Source organism: Passer montanus, unplaced genomic scaffold (assembly GCF_014805655.1).
Source record: "Passer montanus isolate IOZ18808 unplaced genomic scaffold, ASM1480565v1 scaffold10, whole genome shotgun sequence".
NCBI lineage: Eukaryota > Metazoa > Chordata > Aves > Passeriformes > Passeridae > Passer > Passer montanus.
The window spans coordinates 21,899,202-21,914,938 of record NW_024356505.1 but is presented as its reverse complement, the minus strand read 5'-3'; the positions used below and the strand labels follow the sequence as shown (position 1 = coordinate 21,914,938).

Sequence of the window (15,737 nt, the reverse complement as noted above, 5' to 3'; positions counted from 1 at the left end):
AGTGCAAGCTGTTGAAGGTTTCCTAGGCTTCCCTAAGAAGCCAAATCTCATCTCTGGCATCATTTGTCTGGGAGTTTCCTTTTCATTTTCTTTTTCTAAATAACACTGAAATGGAAGACTACTCATGTCTCAGGATGAGCAGTTAGTGGCAATTAAAATATTTATTTGTCTTTTATTTAGGTATTCCACAATATATCTTTGCATCTCTCCTGGGCCTGTGGTTGTCATTATGAAAAGCATATTTTATTACCCTTCATAATATTCACAGCTCTGTTTAGCCAGCTACTTAATGATAGATGCTACCATTAAGTAAAGTACTCCAGTTCTAGAAGAAAAACACTTTTGCAACATGCCTGTCACATTACATGATAGGTGCTCAAATATCCTTTTAGATTGTAAGTGTACAGCAAACTATTTATTTTCTTTGTTGACATCAATTTATTTGTGTTTATGCCACAGGTCTTGCAAGAGCTAAATCAGTTCCTAGTCATACATATTCCAATGAAGTGGTCACCCTATGGTACAGGCCTCCAGATGTCCTTCTGGGATCAACAGAATATTCCACCTGCCTTGACATGTGGTAAGTGGGGATGAAAAGGCTCCATGTACGTGCTTTAGCTCTTGCTTTCTGTAGACATGTAAATCAAGTGTGTAGTGGGACCATTGGTACAGTTTAAAAAACATGTGTAGTGATATGTGTGGTTCATGCAGTATCTCCTGAAGGAATCCCCTCCTGCCACCCCACTGGCTGGCAGCTGCTACCAGCACCCATTGGTGCTTTGCAAGGGACTGCAGTCTGACTTTTGTAGTCTTGTGTGGTACTTTCATAGGATATGACACTTGTTTTGCAAAAGATTGACTTTCACCATGCCCACTTGTAGCAAGGAGAAAACCAGAATTCTCTGTCTGTGAGCCTAAAAGCTCAGTTCTTAATCTACTGTATTTGGTAGCAGTAAATATTTTTGAAGAGTTTTCTTTCAAACCTACAGATTTTATTTAGACTTGCAGGTTTAGAAGAGTGGTTTGATTTGTACAATATATATATCACCTTGTTTCTGATTACATTATTTAGTCCTGTGTTGAGCAAGGAATAAGGAAGGTATTTGGTTTTTTTTTACTATTAAAACCAAGCTGGAAGTCCTTAATTTATTTTGTAGATTTTGAGGTGATAGGATCTCTGCAATCTGTACAAATTCTGAAACACAAAAAAAAAAATCCTCTTCCTTAAAAGGAAAGGAAGATGCTCTGAAATATGTTTGGGTTTTGTTTTGACTGGTTGGTTGTTTGCTTTGAGGTTTTTTTTGGTTGATTTGCTGGTTTTGTTTTAGTTTTTTAAATACATATTTGACTTTTTAAACTTTTACAATGCATTCATCTGAGAAAAAATTATACTGAGGAATTTTCAGAAAAATATAGTAATTTTTTGCAGTTCACTGAAATATCTTTAATACAAGCAAATCAAAGTTAGAATTATGATTATTTTAAAATATAGAAGTAACTGTAAGATAAGGGTAAAAGCACCTTATGTTTTCATATGATATGTGAATAATATTTTTAAGGCAATCTTGCAGTGTAATATTGAAACTGAAGACTTAGCAGGAAATTTTTTTGGCTAGGGAAGGGAGCTAAACATGAGGTTGTATTTGATCCTGTAGCTGAAATGAGAGATTATGGGATGAAAACAGGTTTTCCTGAAAATCTTGATCCCTGGGGGCATGGTTTAGAAATCACAGGATTGTTTCATGTGGAGGGGTTACAGAGTACAAATACTGGAACATCTAACACTGAAGTGAGTGGTTAGTATAGCTGGGCCCTGGCTGCTGCAGTTCCCTGAGCTCTAGGGGAAGGTGAACCAAGAGGTAAGAAAGGGACAGTGAGAAAACTCCAGATGTGACCACTGTGATATTGCAAGTGTGCCAGAGAGGCAAAGGCAGCATCTTCTGCATCAATTGTCTGGTTTTCCTCAGACCGTTCTTCACTTCACAGATCTAAAATAATTTTCTTCTGCCTCTCAGTTTCTCATCTATCCTGAAACTGTCCTGTTTTCCTAAATATCAGGTTCAACCTGGTGTCTTCATAGGTTGCATACAATCTCTGCAGCCCATCTGCTCCTGTTTTACAATCACCTCTTTTCCAAGTAATACCTCAGATGCCCTCAGCAAGAAGCTCAGCTTGCTTGGGATGAGGCAAGACACCAGACTCAGAGGATGGAAACAGCTGGGAGAGATAAACAGTCCTTTCTGCTCACCTTCTCACAGCTCCCTCTACATTTGTTCAGTTTTTGAGCCTCATGTATTCATGTCTGTCTGCACATACATAAGTCAGGTTGTAAATTACAGAGAATATATGGAAACTGCTAAAGAAAAAATTTAATGCTTTAATAGGGCAACTGCTCAAAAAACTTTAAAATGCTTTCTTTTAGTTAAAAACAATATTACAAATTTATTTTTTAACTTTTCCCAATTTAAAAAACGCTGCACTGTGAAACTGAACAAAGGATTTTAAAACATTTTTATTGTTACTGAAAATTTTTCCACAAATAAAAATGGTTTTCTCCAAAATTCAATAGCTTGTCAAAAATAGATTTTTTAACATTCACCCCCATAATGATTTTAGTAAAAGAGCTATTAGAAGGTTCAATCAAAATATGTGTTGTTCCTGTAATAAAGATTAAGTAATGTAGCAACAAAAGCATTTAAAAGTTACTACACCTGCAGACTGAGCATGTCCTTCATAATCATATGCTTAAATTCAAATTACATGGGCAGCAGGGGAGATCAAGGGAGGACCTAAAATGCTACTTCAGCAATCCAGTTCATTATTTTGTTTTCTGACAAAAATGAATCAAGTATTGGGGAAGAACACAATAGTTACATCTTCAGTGATACCAAGAAATGATGTTCTCTTGAACAGAGCATTTTGTAGAGGCCAAAAAAAAATCCAGGTGCTGAGGGGTCAGAGGTGGTGTGTTCTGTTTCAAATGAAAAACAATGTCATAGTCCTCTTGTACTCAATTTGTAGCCCTTACAATATTTTTTTCTGTCCTGTACAAACCGAGGAACTATGAAGGGCCTAGGAAAAAGAGACCTAGTAGTACAGTTTCTTTCACATGGCAGCAATTTGTGCAGGGGCTCAGCCTCTGCCACATTGGAAATCAGATGGGGGCAAATGTGTACTGTGTGTGACAGAAGAGCTTGAGATTTTTACTTCTGTGCTTTGCTGGCTTGTGTGAGACAGCACTTCCAGTCTGATTGTGAGAGGTGTAGCTGCCTGCTAAGGTCACTTGTGCTTACTTGGCACAGCTGACACGGAGCTCTGCTGGAGCCCAGGCAGCCTCGGGGCTGTGCTTACACAATGGTTGTACAGAGCTGAGCCATAATTACATTAAAGCCATTTAGTGGCTTCCCAGAGTGGGAGGAAGGGAGACATGGAGAAACCCATCTACCATCAGATTCCAAGATAATTTGGTAATTTGTTATCAAAAGTGTGTTTGTAGCATTAGCATTTTTATGCAATTACTGGCATTATGTCCTTATGGCAGATAGTGTATGCTCTCCTGTGTCGTTGTTGATGACAAAACTAGGCAGCCACTTCACTAAATATTTAAATAATGTTAAGGTAGAAAGCACAGCTGTTTCCTCTATTTAGAGAAAAGAAAAAAAAATAAGGTCACAGGGCTTTCTCTATAGCCATGATAAATGACATTTCACGGTGGTTCCCCAGGAACAGAAAGTGAGGCTCCCACAGAGTAGAAGACCAGCTGCATGAAAAAGGAGTCCAAATATTAACCACTGGACAGTGGCTGGGAAGCAGGTGGCAGAGGCTGCAGGCTATTTTTACACTTCATTTGCTGGTGTAGAGAATTAGAATAGTAACTAAAAGTTAATGATCCATATGCAATGTTACAATCTCCTGCATTCTTTTTTAAATAGCCACTGGCATTAAAATAATATTAATGAAGATGTACATGCAATAGTGGTGTCAGGCTGGTGATGGAAATCAGTGTGTCAGGCTTTGTGATTTACTGCTGACAGCATTTGATACAGCAGAATTATATGAATGTATTATACTACCCACAACTGCATCAAAGAGTTGTGATAACCTTTGATATACCTTGCTTTTTTTTTTCCCCCTTGATGAGGACTTACTAGTAGCTAGGAAAATGGTTTTGCATTGCCTCTGGTGTAACTTGTCCTAATCCTTGAATTTTACAATCCTTTGAAAGTCAATGCAAGGAAAATAGGCTTCAACACATAAAGGGTTTATGGATTACTAAAACCCATATATGAGTAACACAGAAACATAGGGAAAAAATACCTAAATTAACCTATTCTATTTGTTCCTTACAGAAAGAACATAATATTAGTAAATGAAGCAATTTAAAGAGGCTATTAAATCCATTTGATTCTGGTAATGCATGCACTGCTGCTACATCTGGGCTGCTTACATCAAGAAGTCACTAGGGATATTTTATTTTGAAGTGCAGCTGTCTTTAAACTGTGTTTGCTAACAGCTGGCAATTTTTTTGCATATTCTGTTGTTTTGTTTATTAAAAAATACACTCTGAGCCACAGTACAGGTAACCTAAGCAGTTATGGGCTGGGATATAGTTTAAATTCACTTTTCTTAACTAGCATCAGCTATGTTTAGTATTGTGGAAGAAATAAATTAAAAACTAGGCCAGTAAAATGTTGCAAAATTGCTTCTTAAATCACTCTTATTTAACTTTGTTACCTCTAGGATGTTATACATGATTTCAAATCTGAACTTAATTTAGGGAAAGCTGTTCATATGGAGTTTTTCTATCCTTTTATTAGAAAAATAAATAGCATGAGGGAATACACCACTGTTCACACATAGCCTGCTATGAGTGTGGATTTGAGTGCTCACTGTAATTCCATGCATGCTTTCACGGGTATTTGGCCAATGAAGACCTGCAAACACAATTAAGACATTCATTACATAAAAATGGATTTTGTCCTAGACATAAATGCACCAAATTATGGTTTTTACACGAGGGACATTACAAAGGCATTTTTATCCTGTTTCTCTTGTAAATGGTTTGCAGTGAGAGAAATGTGAGAGCAGTAGTCCCAGTATGCCCTGAAGAAATACTTCTTGGGGCCTGAGAGAGAAAACAGCATAGGGCAAATTAGCTCTTCTGCCCTTGATGTTCCTCAGGGCTGTGACTTCCACTCCAAAGAAATGCTAATGTGTAGGATTAGGGTATTAGGGTAGTATTGCAGTAACTGTAATGGTATTGATAAATAAATTTCTCTCGCTGTCAGTGAGTTCTTCTAAAGTTTTATCAGCTGAATTAGCTTTTGATCTGAAAATTCAGATTCATAGAAATGCTGTGTGTGAGGAACAGTCTGGGTCTGTAGTTATGGAAAGCACATTTCAGTTCCTGAAATGCTGATATCTGAAAACCACTTTTATCCATTTGCAACATCAGATTTGCTGTTACTTTTTCATTGCTAGAAATACATTTCATGCGTGCAAGGAAAGTGAATTATAAAAGTATCTGGATGCAGAAAAGAAAACCAGGAAGTACATGCTCAACGAGAAAGTATCTCCTGGCAAAATATTGCTCAGGTTTGAGGAGCTTATTTTCTTGAGCTTATTTTGACTCTGCTTTTATACAATGAGCAAGTCCAATAGAAAGAATCCCACAAGAAGGGATCATGTACATTTTAATCCTTCATGAATATAGTATTTCTTAATATAGAAAGTGAGTATTGCTACAAAGAAAAAAAAATCTGGAGCTTTTGTTTCTAGGTATTCAGTGACACATGCAAGAACATGACCACTCTATTCTCTTGTAATTACACTTACTTCAAGTCTGACTGTAAACAAATACCTTGAATTAACAAGTAAATTATCTTTCATTCATTGCATGTGCTTCCTGCACAAATTTTAATGGTTTTTGTTGTCATGAAAGGGAAATTTTGGTTCACTCATTACTTCTGATGTGACAACTGCTGTTTGCCTTATTGCCACTGTATTTTTATCAGACTGTATCATCCATTAGATATTATTTCTTATATATAAGAGAAAGACAAATTCCAACCAACATGAACAGACATGTTCATGAAAGACAAATTCCAACCAGCTTCAGCTTTTGTGGGTATGCCAGCAGTCTGCCGCAGTAGAAATAAATCAGATTTTTGTCGGTTAAGGAGAAAGAAGTCCCTTACTTTACATTCTTTTCCCCCAAAATTTGTTTTCATCATTGTGTTCATATGAAGGATGATAAAGAAACATGACCTTTTTTCCCTGAATAAATCAGACAAGATAAAAATCTCTTTGCCCTTATAACATGTATATTACTAGGATTTTAGGGAAGATGCTACAGTACTACATCTTGGTGACAAATCCATAAAAAAGTAAAGCAGCAGGATTTTGAAAGGGAGAGTGTGTAGGTTTTCCGGGGTTTTGTTTGTTCTTTATTTGTTTGTATGCTTGCTTTTTAATTCTGATATCTTTAACATTACAAACCGTGTGTAGTTTGGGAAGCTTGAATGAAAACTCTGTTGTTCCTTTGAATTTCAGAAATGTCACCAGGGATTACTGAAAGGAATTACTTGGCTTTCATAAAATGCCTTCCCCCTCTGAAGCCAAGCCCTGCACACAGAAAACAGGCTTAATGACTAGATAAAAGTGTGATGTGAAGACCCAGCATAGGTTTCCACTGCAAAGATCATGCTGAATATTAGCACCTGCACTGAGCCTGCTACAAAGCAGATCTGTTCAAGGCAGAATGTTCAACACTTTAAAGCATATATAGTAAGAATATAGGGTTTCTATATACTTGATTTAAGTATAAACTAAAACTTGGTTTGGAAACAGCTCCTCTTTCAGGAGAGTGTACTTTCTTTTATAGCTTAATCAAGAAAACTCATAATATTAACTGAAGGAACCATTGCTAATAATCTTTTATATATTGTGCCTTACCAAAGCTGTTATGCTTCTTTTTGTTTGTTTAACAGTATTCAAGTACAGAGAAGCTGGAGATTCTTGTAGCAATGAGGATCTTTGGAATGTGAATCCCTAAGCCAAACACATAAAACCAATCCACCAATAAGAAAGTTAATATTAAGGGAATACCCTTCTAAATTATAAAAGCTGTGCAGAAAATAACCAAAAAAAAAAAAGCCAACAAAAAAAGAAGGTTCCTGAGGCATTCAACTTCATTTTTACAGGCTCATTTACTGTGTCAATTCAAATGCAAGAGAAGCCATTCAGCTGTGCTAGTAACTCTTACTCTGTATAAGGCTGTACAGTGACAGCCAGAGTCCCAGGAAATTAAGCAGCACAATAGAGGGCAATATTAGATGGCATGGCCATGTATGGTCTCATCAATATATCAATAGGTTTAGTCATGCTTTTTGTCATGAGAGAGTAAACCACCCATTTCAGCATTATGTGGCTGTCACTTTTACTTTGCAAATTTATCTTCTGCCATTGCATTGGAAAGATCTCTGAACATTTGGCTTATTAATCCAAACTCAGAAGTCCTATAAAGAGAGTAGGAAAATCTGAACTGAATACACCAAAATTTGTTAAGGTAATATTATTTTGTCAAAAATTATTTATATGTGCTTCCTGAAAATGTCATTGTATGCTGAACGTACACAAATTTACCTAAATAACATCTCCCTTGGAGATGCATGCAGCTTAAAAGCCTCTATTTCAAGTAATCATTGCATCACTGAAACTAGAGCTGGGACTGGTGTATGAGATCATCCTGTCCACTCTACTGTTAATGCAAGTCTGTTTCCTGAAGAATATTCTTAAGTATTTGAGCTCGTCTAGTTTTATATGACTGTAACTGGGCTTCAAGTCCATTGGGAGACTGGGCTCTAGCACAATTATTAATTGTATTTCACTAACATTCACCCTAAAATTTCTATTTCCTAAAGGCATTCTGCTATTTCTAGTTATACTATTATGGATCTACCTACCATTCTGGGAACAATTAAAATCCCAATCAGTTCTTCCCCATCCTTTGTTTTGCATAATTTTAAATACAGAGTCATCATATTCTCCCTTGTCACTTGGGTTTTCTTGTAGCCAAGGATGACATAAGTTTCTTAATTTTTTCCTCAAAACCCAGTTTTTCTGACATGATAATAGCTTTTGCTTTGTTCAAAAACATCTCTAAACTGTTGAAAAGTTTGGGAGGTCTACAAAAACAAGACAAAATTTCAAGGCCTTGCAGAGGTGTTATTTATTTTCTCATTTGCAGTGTGTGCACTTACAGTTTGCAATGCAGGGATCCTATTACAGACTCAAGTTTCTACTTAATGTGATCCTAAAATCACCAATACCACTATGACACTAGAATACCATCCAGCCATCTTCAAGCCTTTATGGCTTTCTGGGTCTTTCCTATCCATTTCCTAGTTCAAAGTTATACTTTTTCGGTATTACTATTTTCCTCTTTTTTTAGTATTCATTTAAACTTCTCTTTCTGTTGACTTACTAATCAATGTGCTGAACACCATAACTTTTGAAACCAATCATAACCTTAATTTTCAAGTGGGCTGAAGGGACAGCAGTCTTCCAGCTCACATCTTGAAGGTTGCTTATAATTTCTCTCCCCAATGATTCTAATACCCTTTTGATTTTTGTATTAGGTGTTTAACTCCAGTACTCTTTTATTTCAGCTTGTCACTAAATGGAATTCTAGGCTGCACAAGAGTCCAAGACATATAATAGGATATAGGATATACATATATAACAGGATTCTTCTTTCCAAGCAGGAAATTTTTCTTCAGTTTTGCTTCCTGTTCTTACTTGGTGGTATTTTTTTCCTTATATTTGTGTCAGAACCAGTAAAAGTGGACAAATTTATAAATAATGTAAAACAATGCAAAATATGGCAAATTTTTCCTGCTGCCCTTACCACATTTCTGTTCAAACAGCTAGATGAAGATTCTCTGCAGATTTGTATATGCTCTCAAGTGATATGCTGGTTTAATCAAATGCCTGTTTTCTGGTTGCAACAATAGAACTGTGATCCTTTTTTCTTTAGTCTAAGTTCAATTGTTTTATTGCTCATCTTGAATAAATGGCTCCTGGCTAAAATCTCCAATTTTTCCTTGCCTGAGATGCTGGTACAGTTTATAAGCATTTGACAAAGATATATTGTGCCTATCTGTGCCTAATGAAGCACTAACCAGACTAAATGATGAATGGCAGTTTAATCAATTCAGTTCATTTAGTAACCAGCAGAAGCATATGGAACATAAATTTTAACCTCTCTTTTATAAACACCTGATTTATTCTAAAATTTGCCTGCAACTGTGCTTTCTTAAAGTTTTCTTCCACTTTTCTATGCCATGAGAAGCTTTACTTAGTATATCCATGCTCTGGGTGGTAGAATAAGAAAATGGTGATGTATATTTAATTTTCTTCTTCAAAAATTTGACTATCAGCCCTCATTGTCCTGGAATGTAAGATTGTTTCATTATTGGGTATTTGTGAAAGCCTGAGAGATGAGTAAAGCACAGGTTATTTGCTGATACTTTTAGTTAAGTGGTATCTGTAAGTACTCAGCTCCAGTCTTAACGAAAATATGCAACCTGTTTTCATTAAGTTGTTTTATTCTATAACCACTTCCTCACCAATATATGCACACAAATCCTAAAATTAAATGCTGCTTTCTGAATGTATCATCATGATGCATAAGCAATGAAAAAGTATGTAATTACTACCTTCCAAATAATTTACTTCTAAAAACAAAGTTAAATTAGAGGTTATTGCTGGGATTTTTCTGATACAGAAACAAGAATCTCAATTTTAGGGGGAGGTGGTGCTGTAGTTAGTGTTGCAAATTCTTAGTTCATTTTGATATGTTTTGGGGATTTAAACATATTATTAGAGTGAAGAGTGTTTTTGCGTAGCTGCTTACACAGACATGGTTGTACAGCATATGTGGGTGTTTGCATATGAAAGTTGTAGAAACGTGTATGCAGAAAAATGCAATTGAAGAAGTTGAAGTATATCATCAAATTCTGCATCCTATTGATAGCCAAAAGGGAAGTTTTCTCTTAAAATTATTTTTGCTGAGGGAACAAGCAATTCTTGAGATGTTTTCATCTGGAAAAGATACAAGTGCAAGTTTGTAATTTGCTTTCCTTTTGAGATGTATGGAGTTTATAGTTCATCTGGAATTTGAGATGGAGTCACAGAAGCTTTCCTCAACCTTTGAGAATGCATTCTTTGTGTTGTAGTTAGTGTGCCTCAGATATTTTTACTGTCTGATTTCCCAGTACATCTGCCGCTGGTTTAACTCAGTGGGATGAGGGGGACTTGTGTGGAATAGGTTGTGTGGGAAACCAAGGACAGGAGCTGTAAAGGAGGTAGCTGCTGTGGGGGAGAAAGGAGCCCAGGGAGGACCATGCAGGATCCCTCAGCCCATTCAGGACCTCTCAGCCAGAGCTTCTGGGGACTGGGGTCAGCAGCTATGGGCTTTGAGCTTCTTTCAGTTATGCTGGAAGAGGGAGAAGAAAGTCCAAGCAAGTACATCCCCAAAGCATTTGGGTGGTAGTTAATTCAGTGCCTGTGAGCAGCCACGTGCCCTTTTCCTTTTTATTCACCTTTTCCCAGATTCCTCTCCTCCTATGCTAAGTGTGCATTCCAAGTCCTCTGCCTGTCCCCATTCAGCTTCTCCCAAGGATGCTCTCACTGCCATTCCCACATCTCCAGAGTTTCTTTAGGAGCATGACTCTTCTGCTTGGGAAGCACTAATACAGAAATCAGCAGCTGTGCCTTTATTGGTCTCAACACTCACCAATCATATTCCTGCTACCTCTACACTTTTCTTCAAACACCTGAGAAATGTTCATTTGTATACACTGATTTTAGCAAATGCACATGTCTGTCCTTCCACCTGGCATCATTTTAAAACAAATATTTAAACACCGGTAAAGGATACAAAAATATTATTGTTGGCTTTTTGGTTTATAAGAAATCTTTCTAACCTTGTCTTTATTTTTTCCTTCTCTAGGGGCGTGGGTTGTATCTTTGTAGAAATGATTCAAGGGGTCGCTGCTTTTCCAGGAATGAAAGACATTCAAGATCAACTTGAAAGGATATTTCTGGTGAGTTCTTTATTGATAAAGTAAGACTACAAAGATCAATTAATAAATGTTCACATATTTCTTTGGGTTAGGAATTAAGTTACTGGTTGAGTCAAGGATCAGAAGCCCAGTCCACAAGCTAGATACAGTTTCCTTGATATGCTTTGTGTAAAAAGTTCTGTTTATTATTTTTTCACCTATTTTTTGTTGTTGTTTTTTTTAAACAAAGAGGTTTATGCAGTTGTGGAAAAGCTTTCCAAATGTAAGGTAATGAAAATCCAGACAGTTTGTCATCCTCCCTTTGCAGAGGACAGCTCTGGATGCCCTTATAGATCTTCTATATTGTAGTGTTAATGCCAAGCATTTTTTGTTATATAGATGTATAAAAGAAAAGCAAGATAGGAAGTAGGTGAGAAACAGAATAGGAATCTTGAAATCATGCTTATATTCAGATTCAGCAGGAATCCTTGACTACTGCTTCTGCAGCCTGGTTAGGGCCTTCATGCAGGTTGCTCAAAGGCACTGATGTCACCTTTACATGAAAGGCAGTGAAAGAAAAGGTAATTTGTCTCTAGAATAATGATAGTTTGTATATTTTTCTGCCCAGGGTTGTGGTTTTTGAGTTTTCTTTGTTTGCTTGAGATTTTATTTTCATTTTCTCTTTTTTCTACTGTGCTCTGGGTTTGGCAGCTCCCTTACAAAAGGCTGAGGAACAACTTTTCTTGACCCCCAATAAAGGTTTATATCTACTCTCTGCCCTCCTGGGAGCTGTGCTGTCATGGAGTGGGTTTGTTCAGGGAAGGCACTGCTGACCAGAGCAGCTCCTGGTACTGCTGGGTGGTCATCAGGGAAAGTATTGTTGGAGCAGCGCTTGCCCTGACGTGTCAATCTCTGCATTGCTTCTGACCATAAATTTAGAGGGGAAACGTGAGCATACCCTTGCTTTCAAAGGTTGTTTTGTCAGTAGTCATTTATGTCAAATGCAGAGTATTTATTTGGTATTCTTTCTTGGTCCATGGGGAGAGGAAGAAAGTCTTTCATAATACGTTTAAAAAGTTTACATTCTTCACTTTATTCAGCCTTGCTTGCACTATGTCTCTTTTCTTGGGACATCAGGGAATTTAGCAAATGCTTTTAGGAATGACTCATAAAAAGTATCTCTCTAAAACAAGGCCTTACTTGATTGTGATATAAATATAATTCATTTTCTGCAGAATATTTGGTTTTTCTGCCCTGTTGGCTAATATCCTGAAAATTCTGTGCTGTGAAAGAATAGCTGTGCTGCAACATAGACTGGGAGCTGCAGTTCTGAGCAGTTCCTGTGACGTGTCTCATTGCTTTGTTTGTTTGCCAGCTTGTGTATTTTAAGCTAGAAACTTCTGAGCCAGTTTCTGGCTTTTGTTTTTTAAACTGATTGTGCTTTTCATTTATTAATTTGAAATTTTCTCCTTATTTATAGAACACGAAATTTTGAAAGAATTATTTCCTCCTTGAGGCTTTATCTCATTTATTGCAGTAAAATCATATTGACTGTTTTTTCTATTGAAATTGAGGGCACTTGTAACAGCAGAAATCAGGTTCTTCCTTTAGCAGGGCCTTATTTGCAATTTATTGTATAAGATTGTAAGATATAATGTAAAAAGTGGTAGTGATTGGTGTATCATATAAATCTATTTTTGTATGCCTTTTGTAAACCTTTTGTATACTTCTATTTTTTTGTTTATCCTCACAACTATTTGCATGTAAAAATGCCAAGATAAATGCAATCTAGTATGAATTTTAAGGCCTGCCAATTATTTTAAATTTTGTTTTTAAACTGCAGTTGCAAATACTGAGAACAGTGTTGAAATAACAAGTGATAATTGTTACCAATTGTTATCAATTGTTATTGATACTGTTTCTTTAAATTGATCTTTTGCAAACCATCAAATAAATAGATAAAATTTTGGTCTGGATGTTTTATGGTCTGTTGCAAATCAGAGGTAATTTTAAATCACAATTAATTAGGCTTTCTAATGGTAGTGTCTAGTTACCATTAGCTAAATAGTTTCAGTGGATGCCTTCCTAATGTACTCTAAGCATCATTAAGGCTTTAAGTTATCTATTTAAAAGTTATAAACCAGAGGATTATTCTTGTTTGGTTTTGTATTTGAACAGAGGGATTAAATTCATTAATTCTCCAGTGACTCATCTATAGTAGGGTAGTTAATAGCACTGAATGACAAAATGAATCAGGTTGTTTTACCAGATAACCAACATGATTGACTCCCACACAGTGAGCACTTACACAGCTGTGAAAGAGAGCCAGCCAATAAAAGACTTTTGCAGAAAGAGTTCCCACAGTTCATGTTTTCAGCATCCACCAGTGACAGCTTTCTTGTAACAGAGGGTTTTCTTCTGAAAATGGTGGAAGGCACAGTCCACCTTCACTCTGACCCAGTAGTCCTTGTACAGTTCACACCTTGTACACAACTTGGAACAAAAAGGAACATTAATCTTTGTCATATCTGCTGCTGTTGTTGCTAGTCATAGCTACATGTCCTTAGTGTGTAAGGAGCCAGGCTGCAGCTCTTAGGGAATTGGTTATGTTGTAGTAGGAAACTGTAAAAACGTAAGAAAGAGTAGCCAAGAAAAGTGAATAAAATTTAATGTGAACAACAGTTTAAAAATCTTAAATGGCTGTTTGATTTCCTATTGTTTAGTGGCCATTATTATGTAAATGAAATTAAAATACATTTTATGTACATTGCTTTAGTGATTATCAAGTTGAAGAGAGATTGTCTAAGTGTTTTTGTGTATCTCTTCTGCTGGCCTTCTTCACATATCTACATAGCAAAGATAGATGCAACACAACACACCACATATGTTTCTTCCTCATTATGAATGGTGTTTATTTACATTTTGTAACAGCTTAATTAAGTGATTGTGTAAAGTAGATTGAGAACAGTGGTTGATCTTTCCGTTTTGTTTAAGGACTTTTTAAGCTTGTCTCTGCTGACTTCCATTGATTCAATTTGGGGGTTTTTAAATGGTAATATTCCATGATTCTCTATTTCTGTTACAGCAGCTGTTTTTAATAAGCGTACTCAGGTTCTATTACAACCACAGGCCTCAATAAAATAGCAAGGGTTTGTACACAGGATCTGTTCTTGAATCAGACCAGCACTTGGAGTTGTTGATGAATAAGCAGCTGCAAGTTGTTATTGTCACACTTTGGATCTGATAATACGAATTCTTTTTTCTACCTAAAATTGTTGATAAGCTCTTTTAAAAAAACTGTGCTTACCAAATGGGACTCAAATGTATAAATAAGTTGCTTTTTAAAAAAGGTTTAACAGCGAGTAAAGTGCCTTAATGCAGAAATGTTTTGGTTTAATCAGTATACAATTACATTTTTGCTCCTGCTTTTTTTCCTGTATGTTGAAACTGAGATTACTTTCTGATTGAAATGCGTCATAGAAAATAAGAGAGGAAAGTGTAGTATCATAGAACTAAGTCATAAAATCATTAAGGTTGAGTCTAACCTTTGACTGAATACCACCTTGTCAACTAAACAAAAGCATTAAATTCCATGTCCAGTCATTTCCTGAACCCTTCCAGGGAGGGTAACTCCACCACCTTCCTGGATAGCCAGTTCCAATGCTTAACAACAATTTCAGTGAAGAAATTCTTGCTGATGTCCAGCCTGAACCTCCCTGGACGCTGCTTGAGGCCATTTCCTTTTGCTGTGTTGCTGGTTTTTGTACTTATAGCCTGTAAGAGCTCACAAGACTCTTGCCTCAAAGTTAAACTAATGATGTGTCATCATTTCCAGCAAACCTTTTGCTTTGCCATTCTCTGAGACAGGCAGCTTGGGTTTTTGTTGCAAGATGCTAAGTCTGATGGACTGAAGACATGAAGTGGTAATCTTAGCATTTCTATTTAGTCTTGCAGTACGTGCACAGAACAGGATGAAACTTTGATCAAGTGCATGTTGAGCAGTAAAATCATGAGACTAGGAAAAATATGTGAGGTAATCTGTGGATTCAAAATAAAATTGCACAAAATTGGGAAATAGCATTTGGCTTCTGATAAGGAGTAGCTAGGATCTTTATCAGTAGTTTATTCCTGTTGATCATTTGTTAGCATACATATCTCTATATGCAAACTTTGAGGTTTTCACATCAAGGAGAATGTGTCATTGCAAATATAAAATTTAATTATGTCTAGATGTTCAAGCTGCACAAAATGCCTTCAAGCTAGCCCAGTACCATGGAAGAATTGACAGCTCCTTGGATCTGGTGATGATCAGTATGAATTAGTTGGGTGTTGAAGATGATTACACTGAGCAGCCTGCAGTATGCTTGTGCATGCCATACTGGAGATGGCGACTAAGTTACAGCTATGATTTTTATATAAACGTGTGCTTTCATAGTTGTTGTTCTTAACAGATTCAAAACAGACCAGAGTTGAATCTCTTGTGTTAGCTAAATTTTTCTTTGGCAGAGATTTATTTTTTTTAAAGTGGGAAGATATTTCTGTCTTTTCTGTTTTACATGAGCTTTGTGAGAGCCACAATTGATCAAAGTGAATTTTCCTTCCAGGCTCTGAAGCCTTTCTGATAAGGGAATAATCTGTGCATTGCCTGAACTTTAGCCTTGGTGCCACTAC

The 15,737-nt window shown here is 36.5% G+C and overlaps 1 protein-coding gene across 5 annotated transcripts in view; it reads left to right on the top strand.

The window, feature by feature from the left end:
• The window catches only part of CDK14 (cyclin dependent kinase 14), a 382,986-nt gene that overhangs the window by 182,075 nt on the left and 185,174 nt on the right, over nt 1-15,737 (top strand). For all 5 annotated transcript variants that reach the window (XM_039707409.1, XM_039707401.1, XM_039707426.1 and 2 more), the window contains 2 exons: nt 460-580; nt 11,015-11,108. In XM_039707409.1, coding sequence (XP_039563343.1) covers nt 460-580; nt 11,015-11,108 — 215 coding nt within the window. The remainder of the gene's footprint in view (nt 1-459; nt 581-11,014; nt 11,109-15,737) is intronic.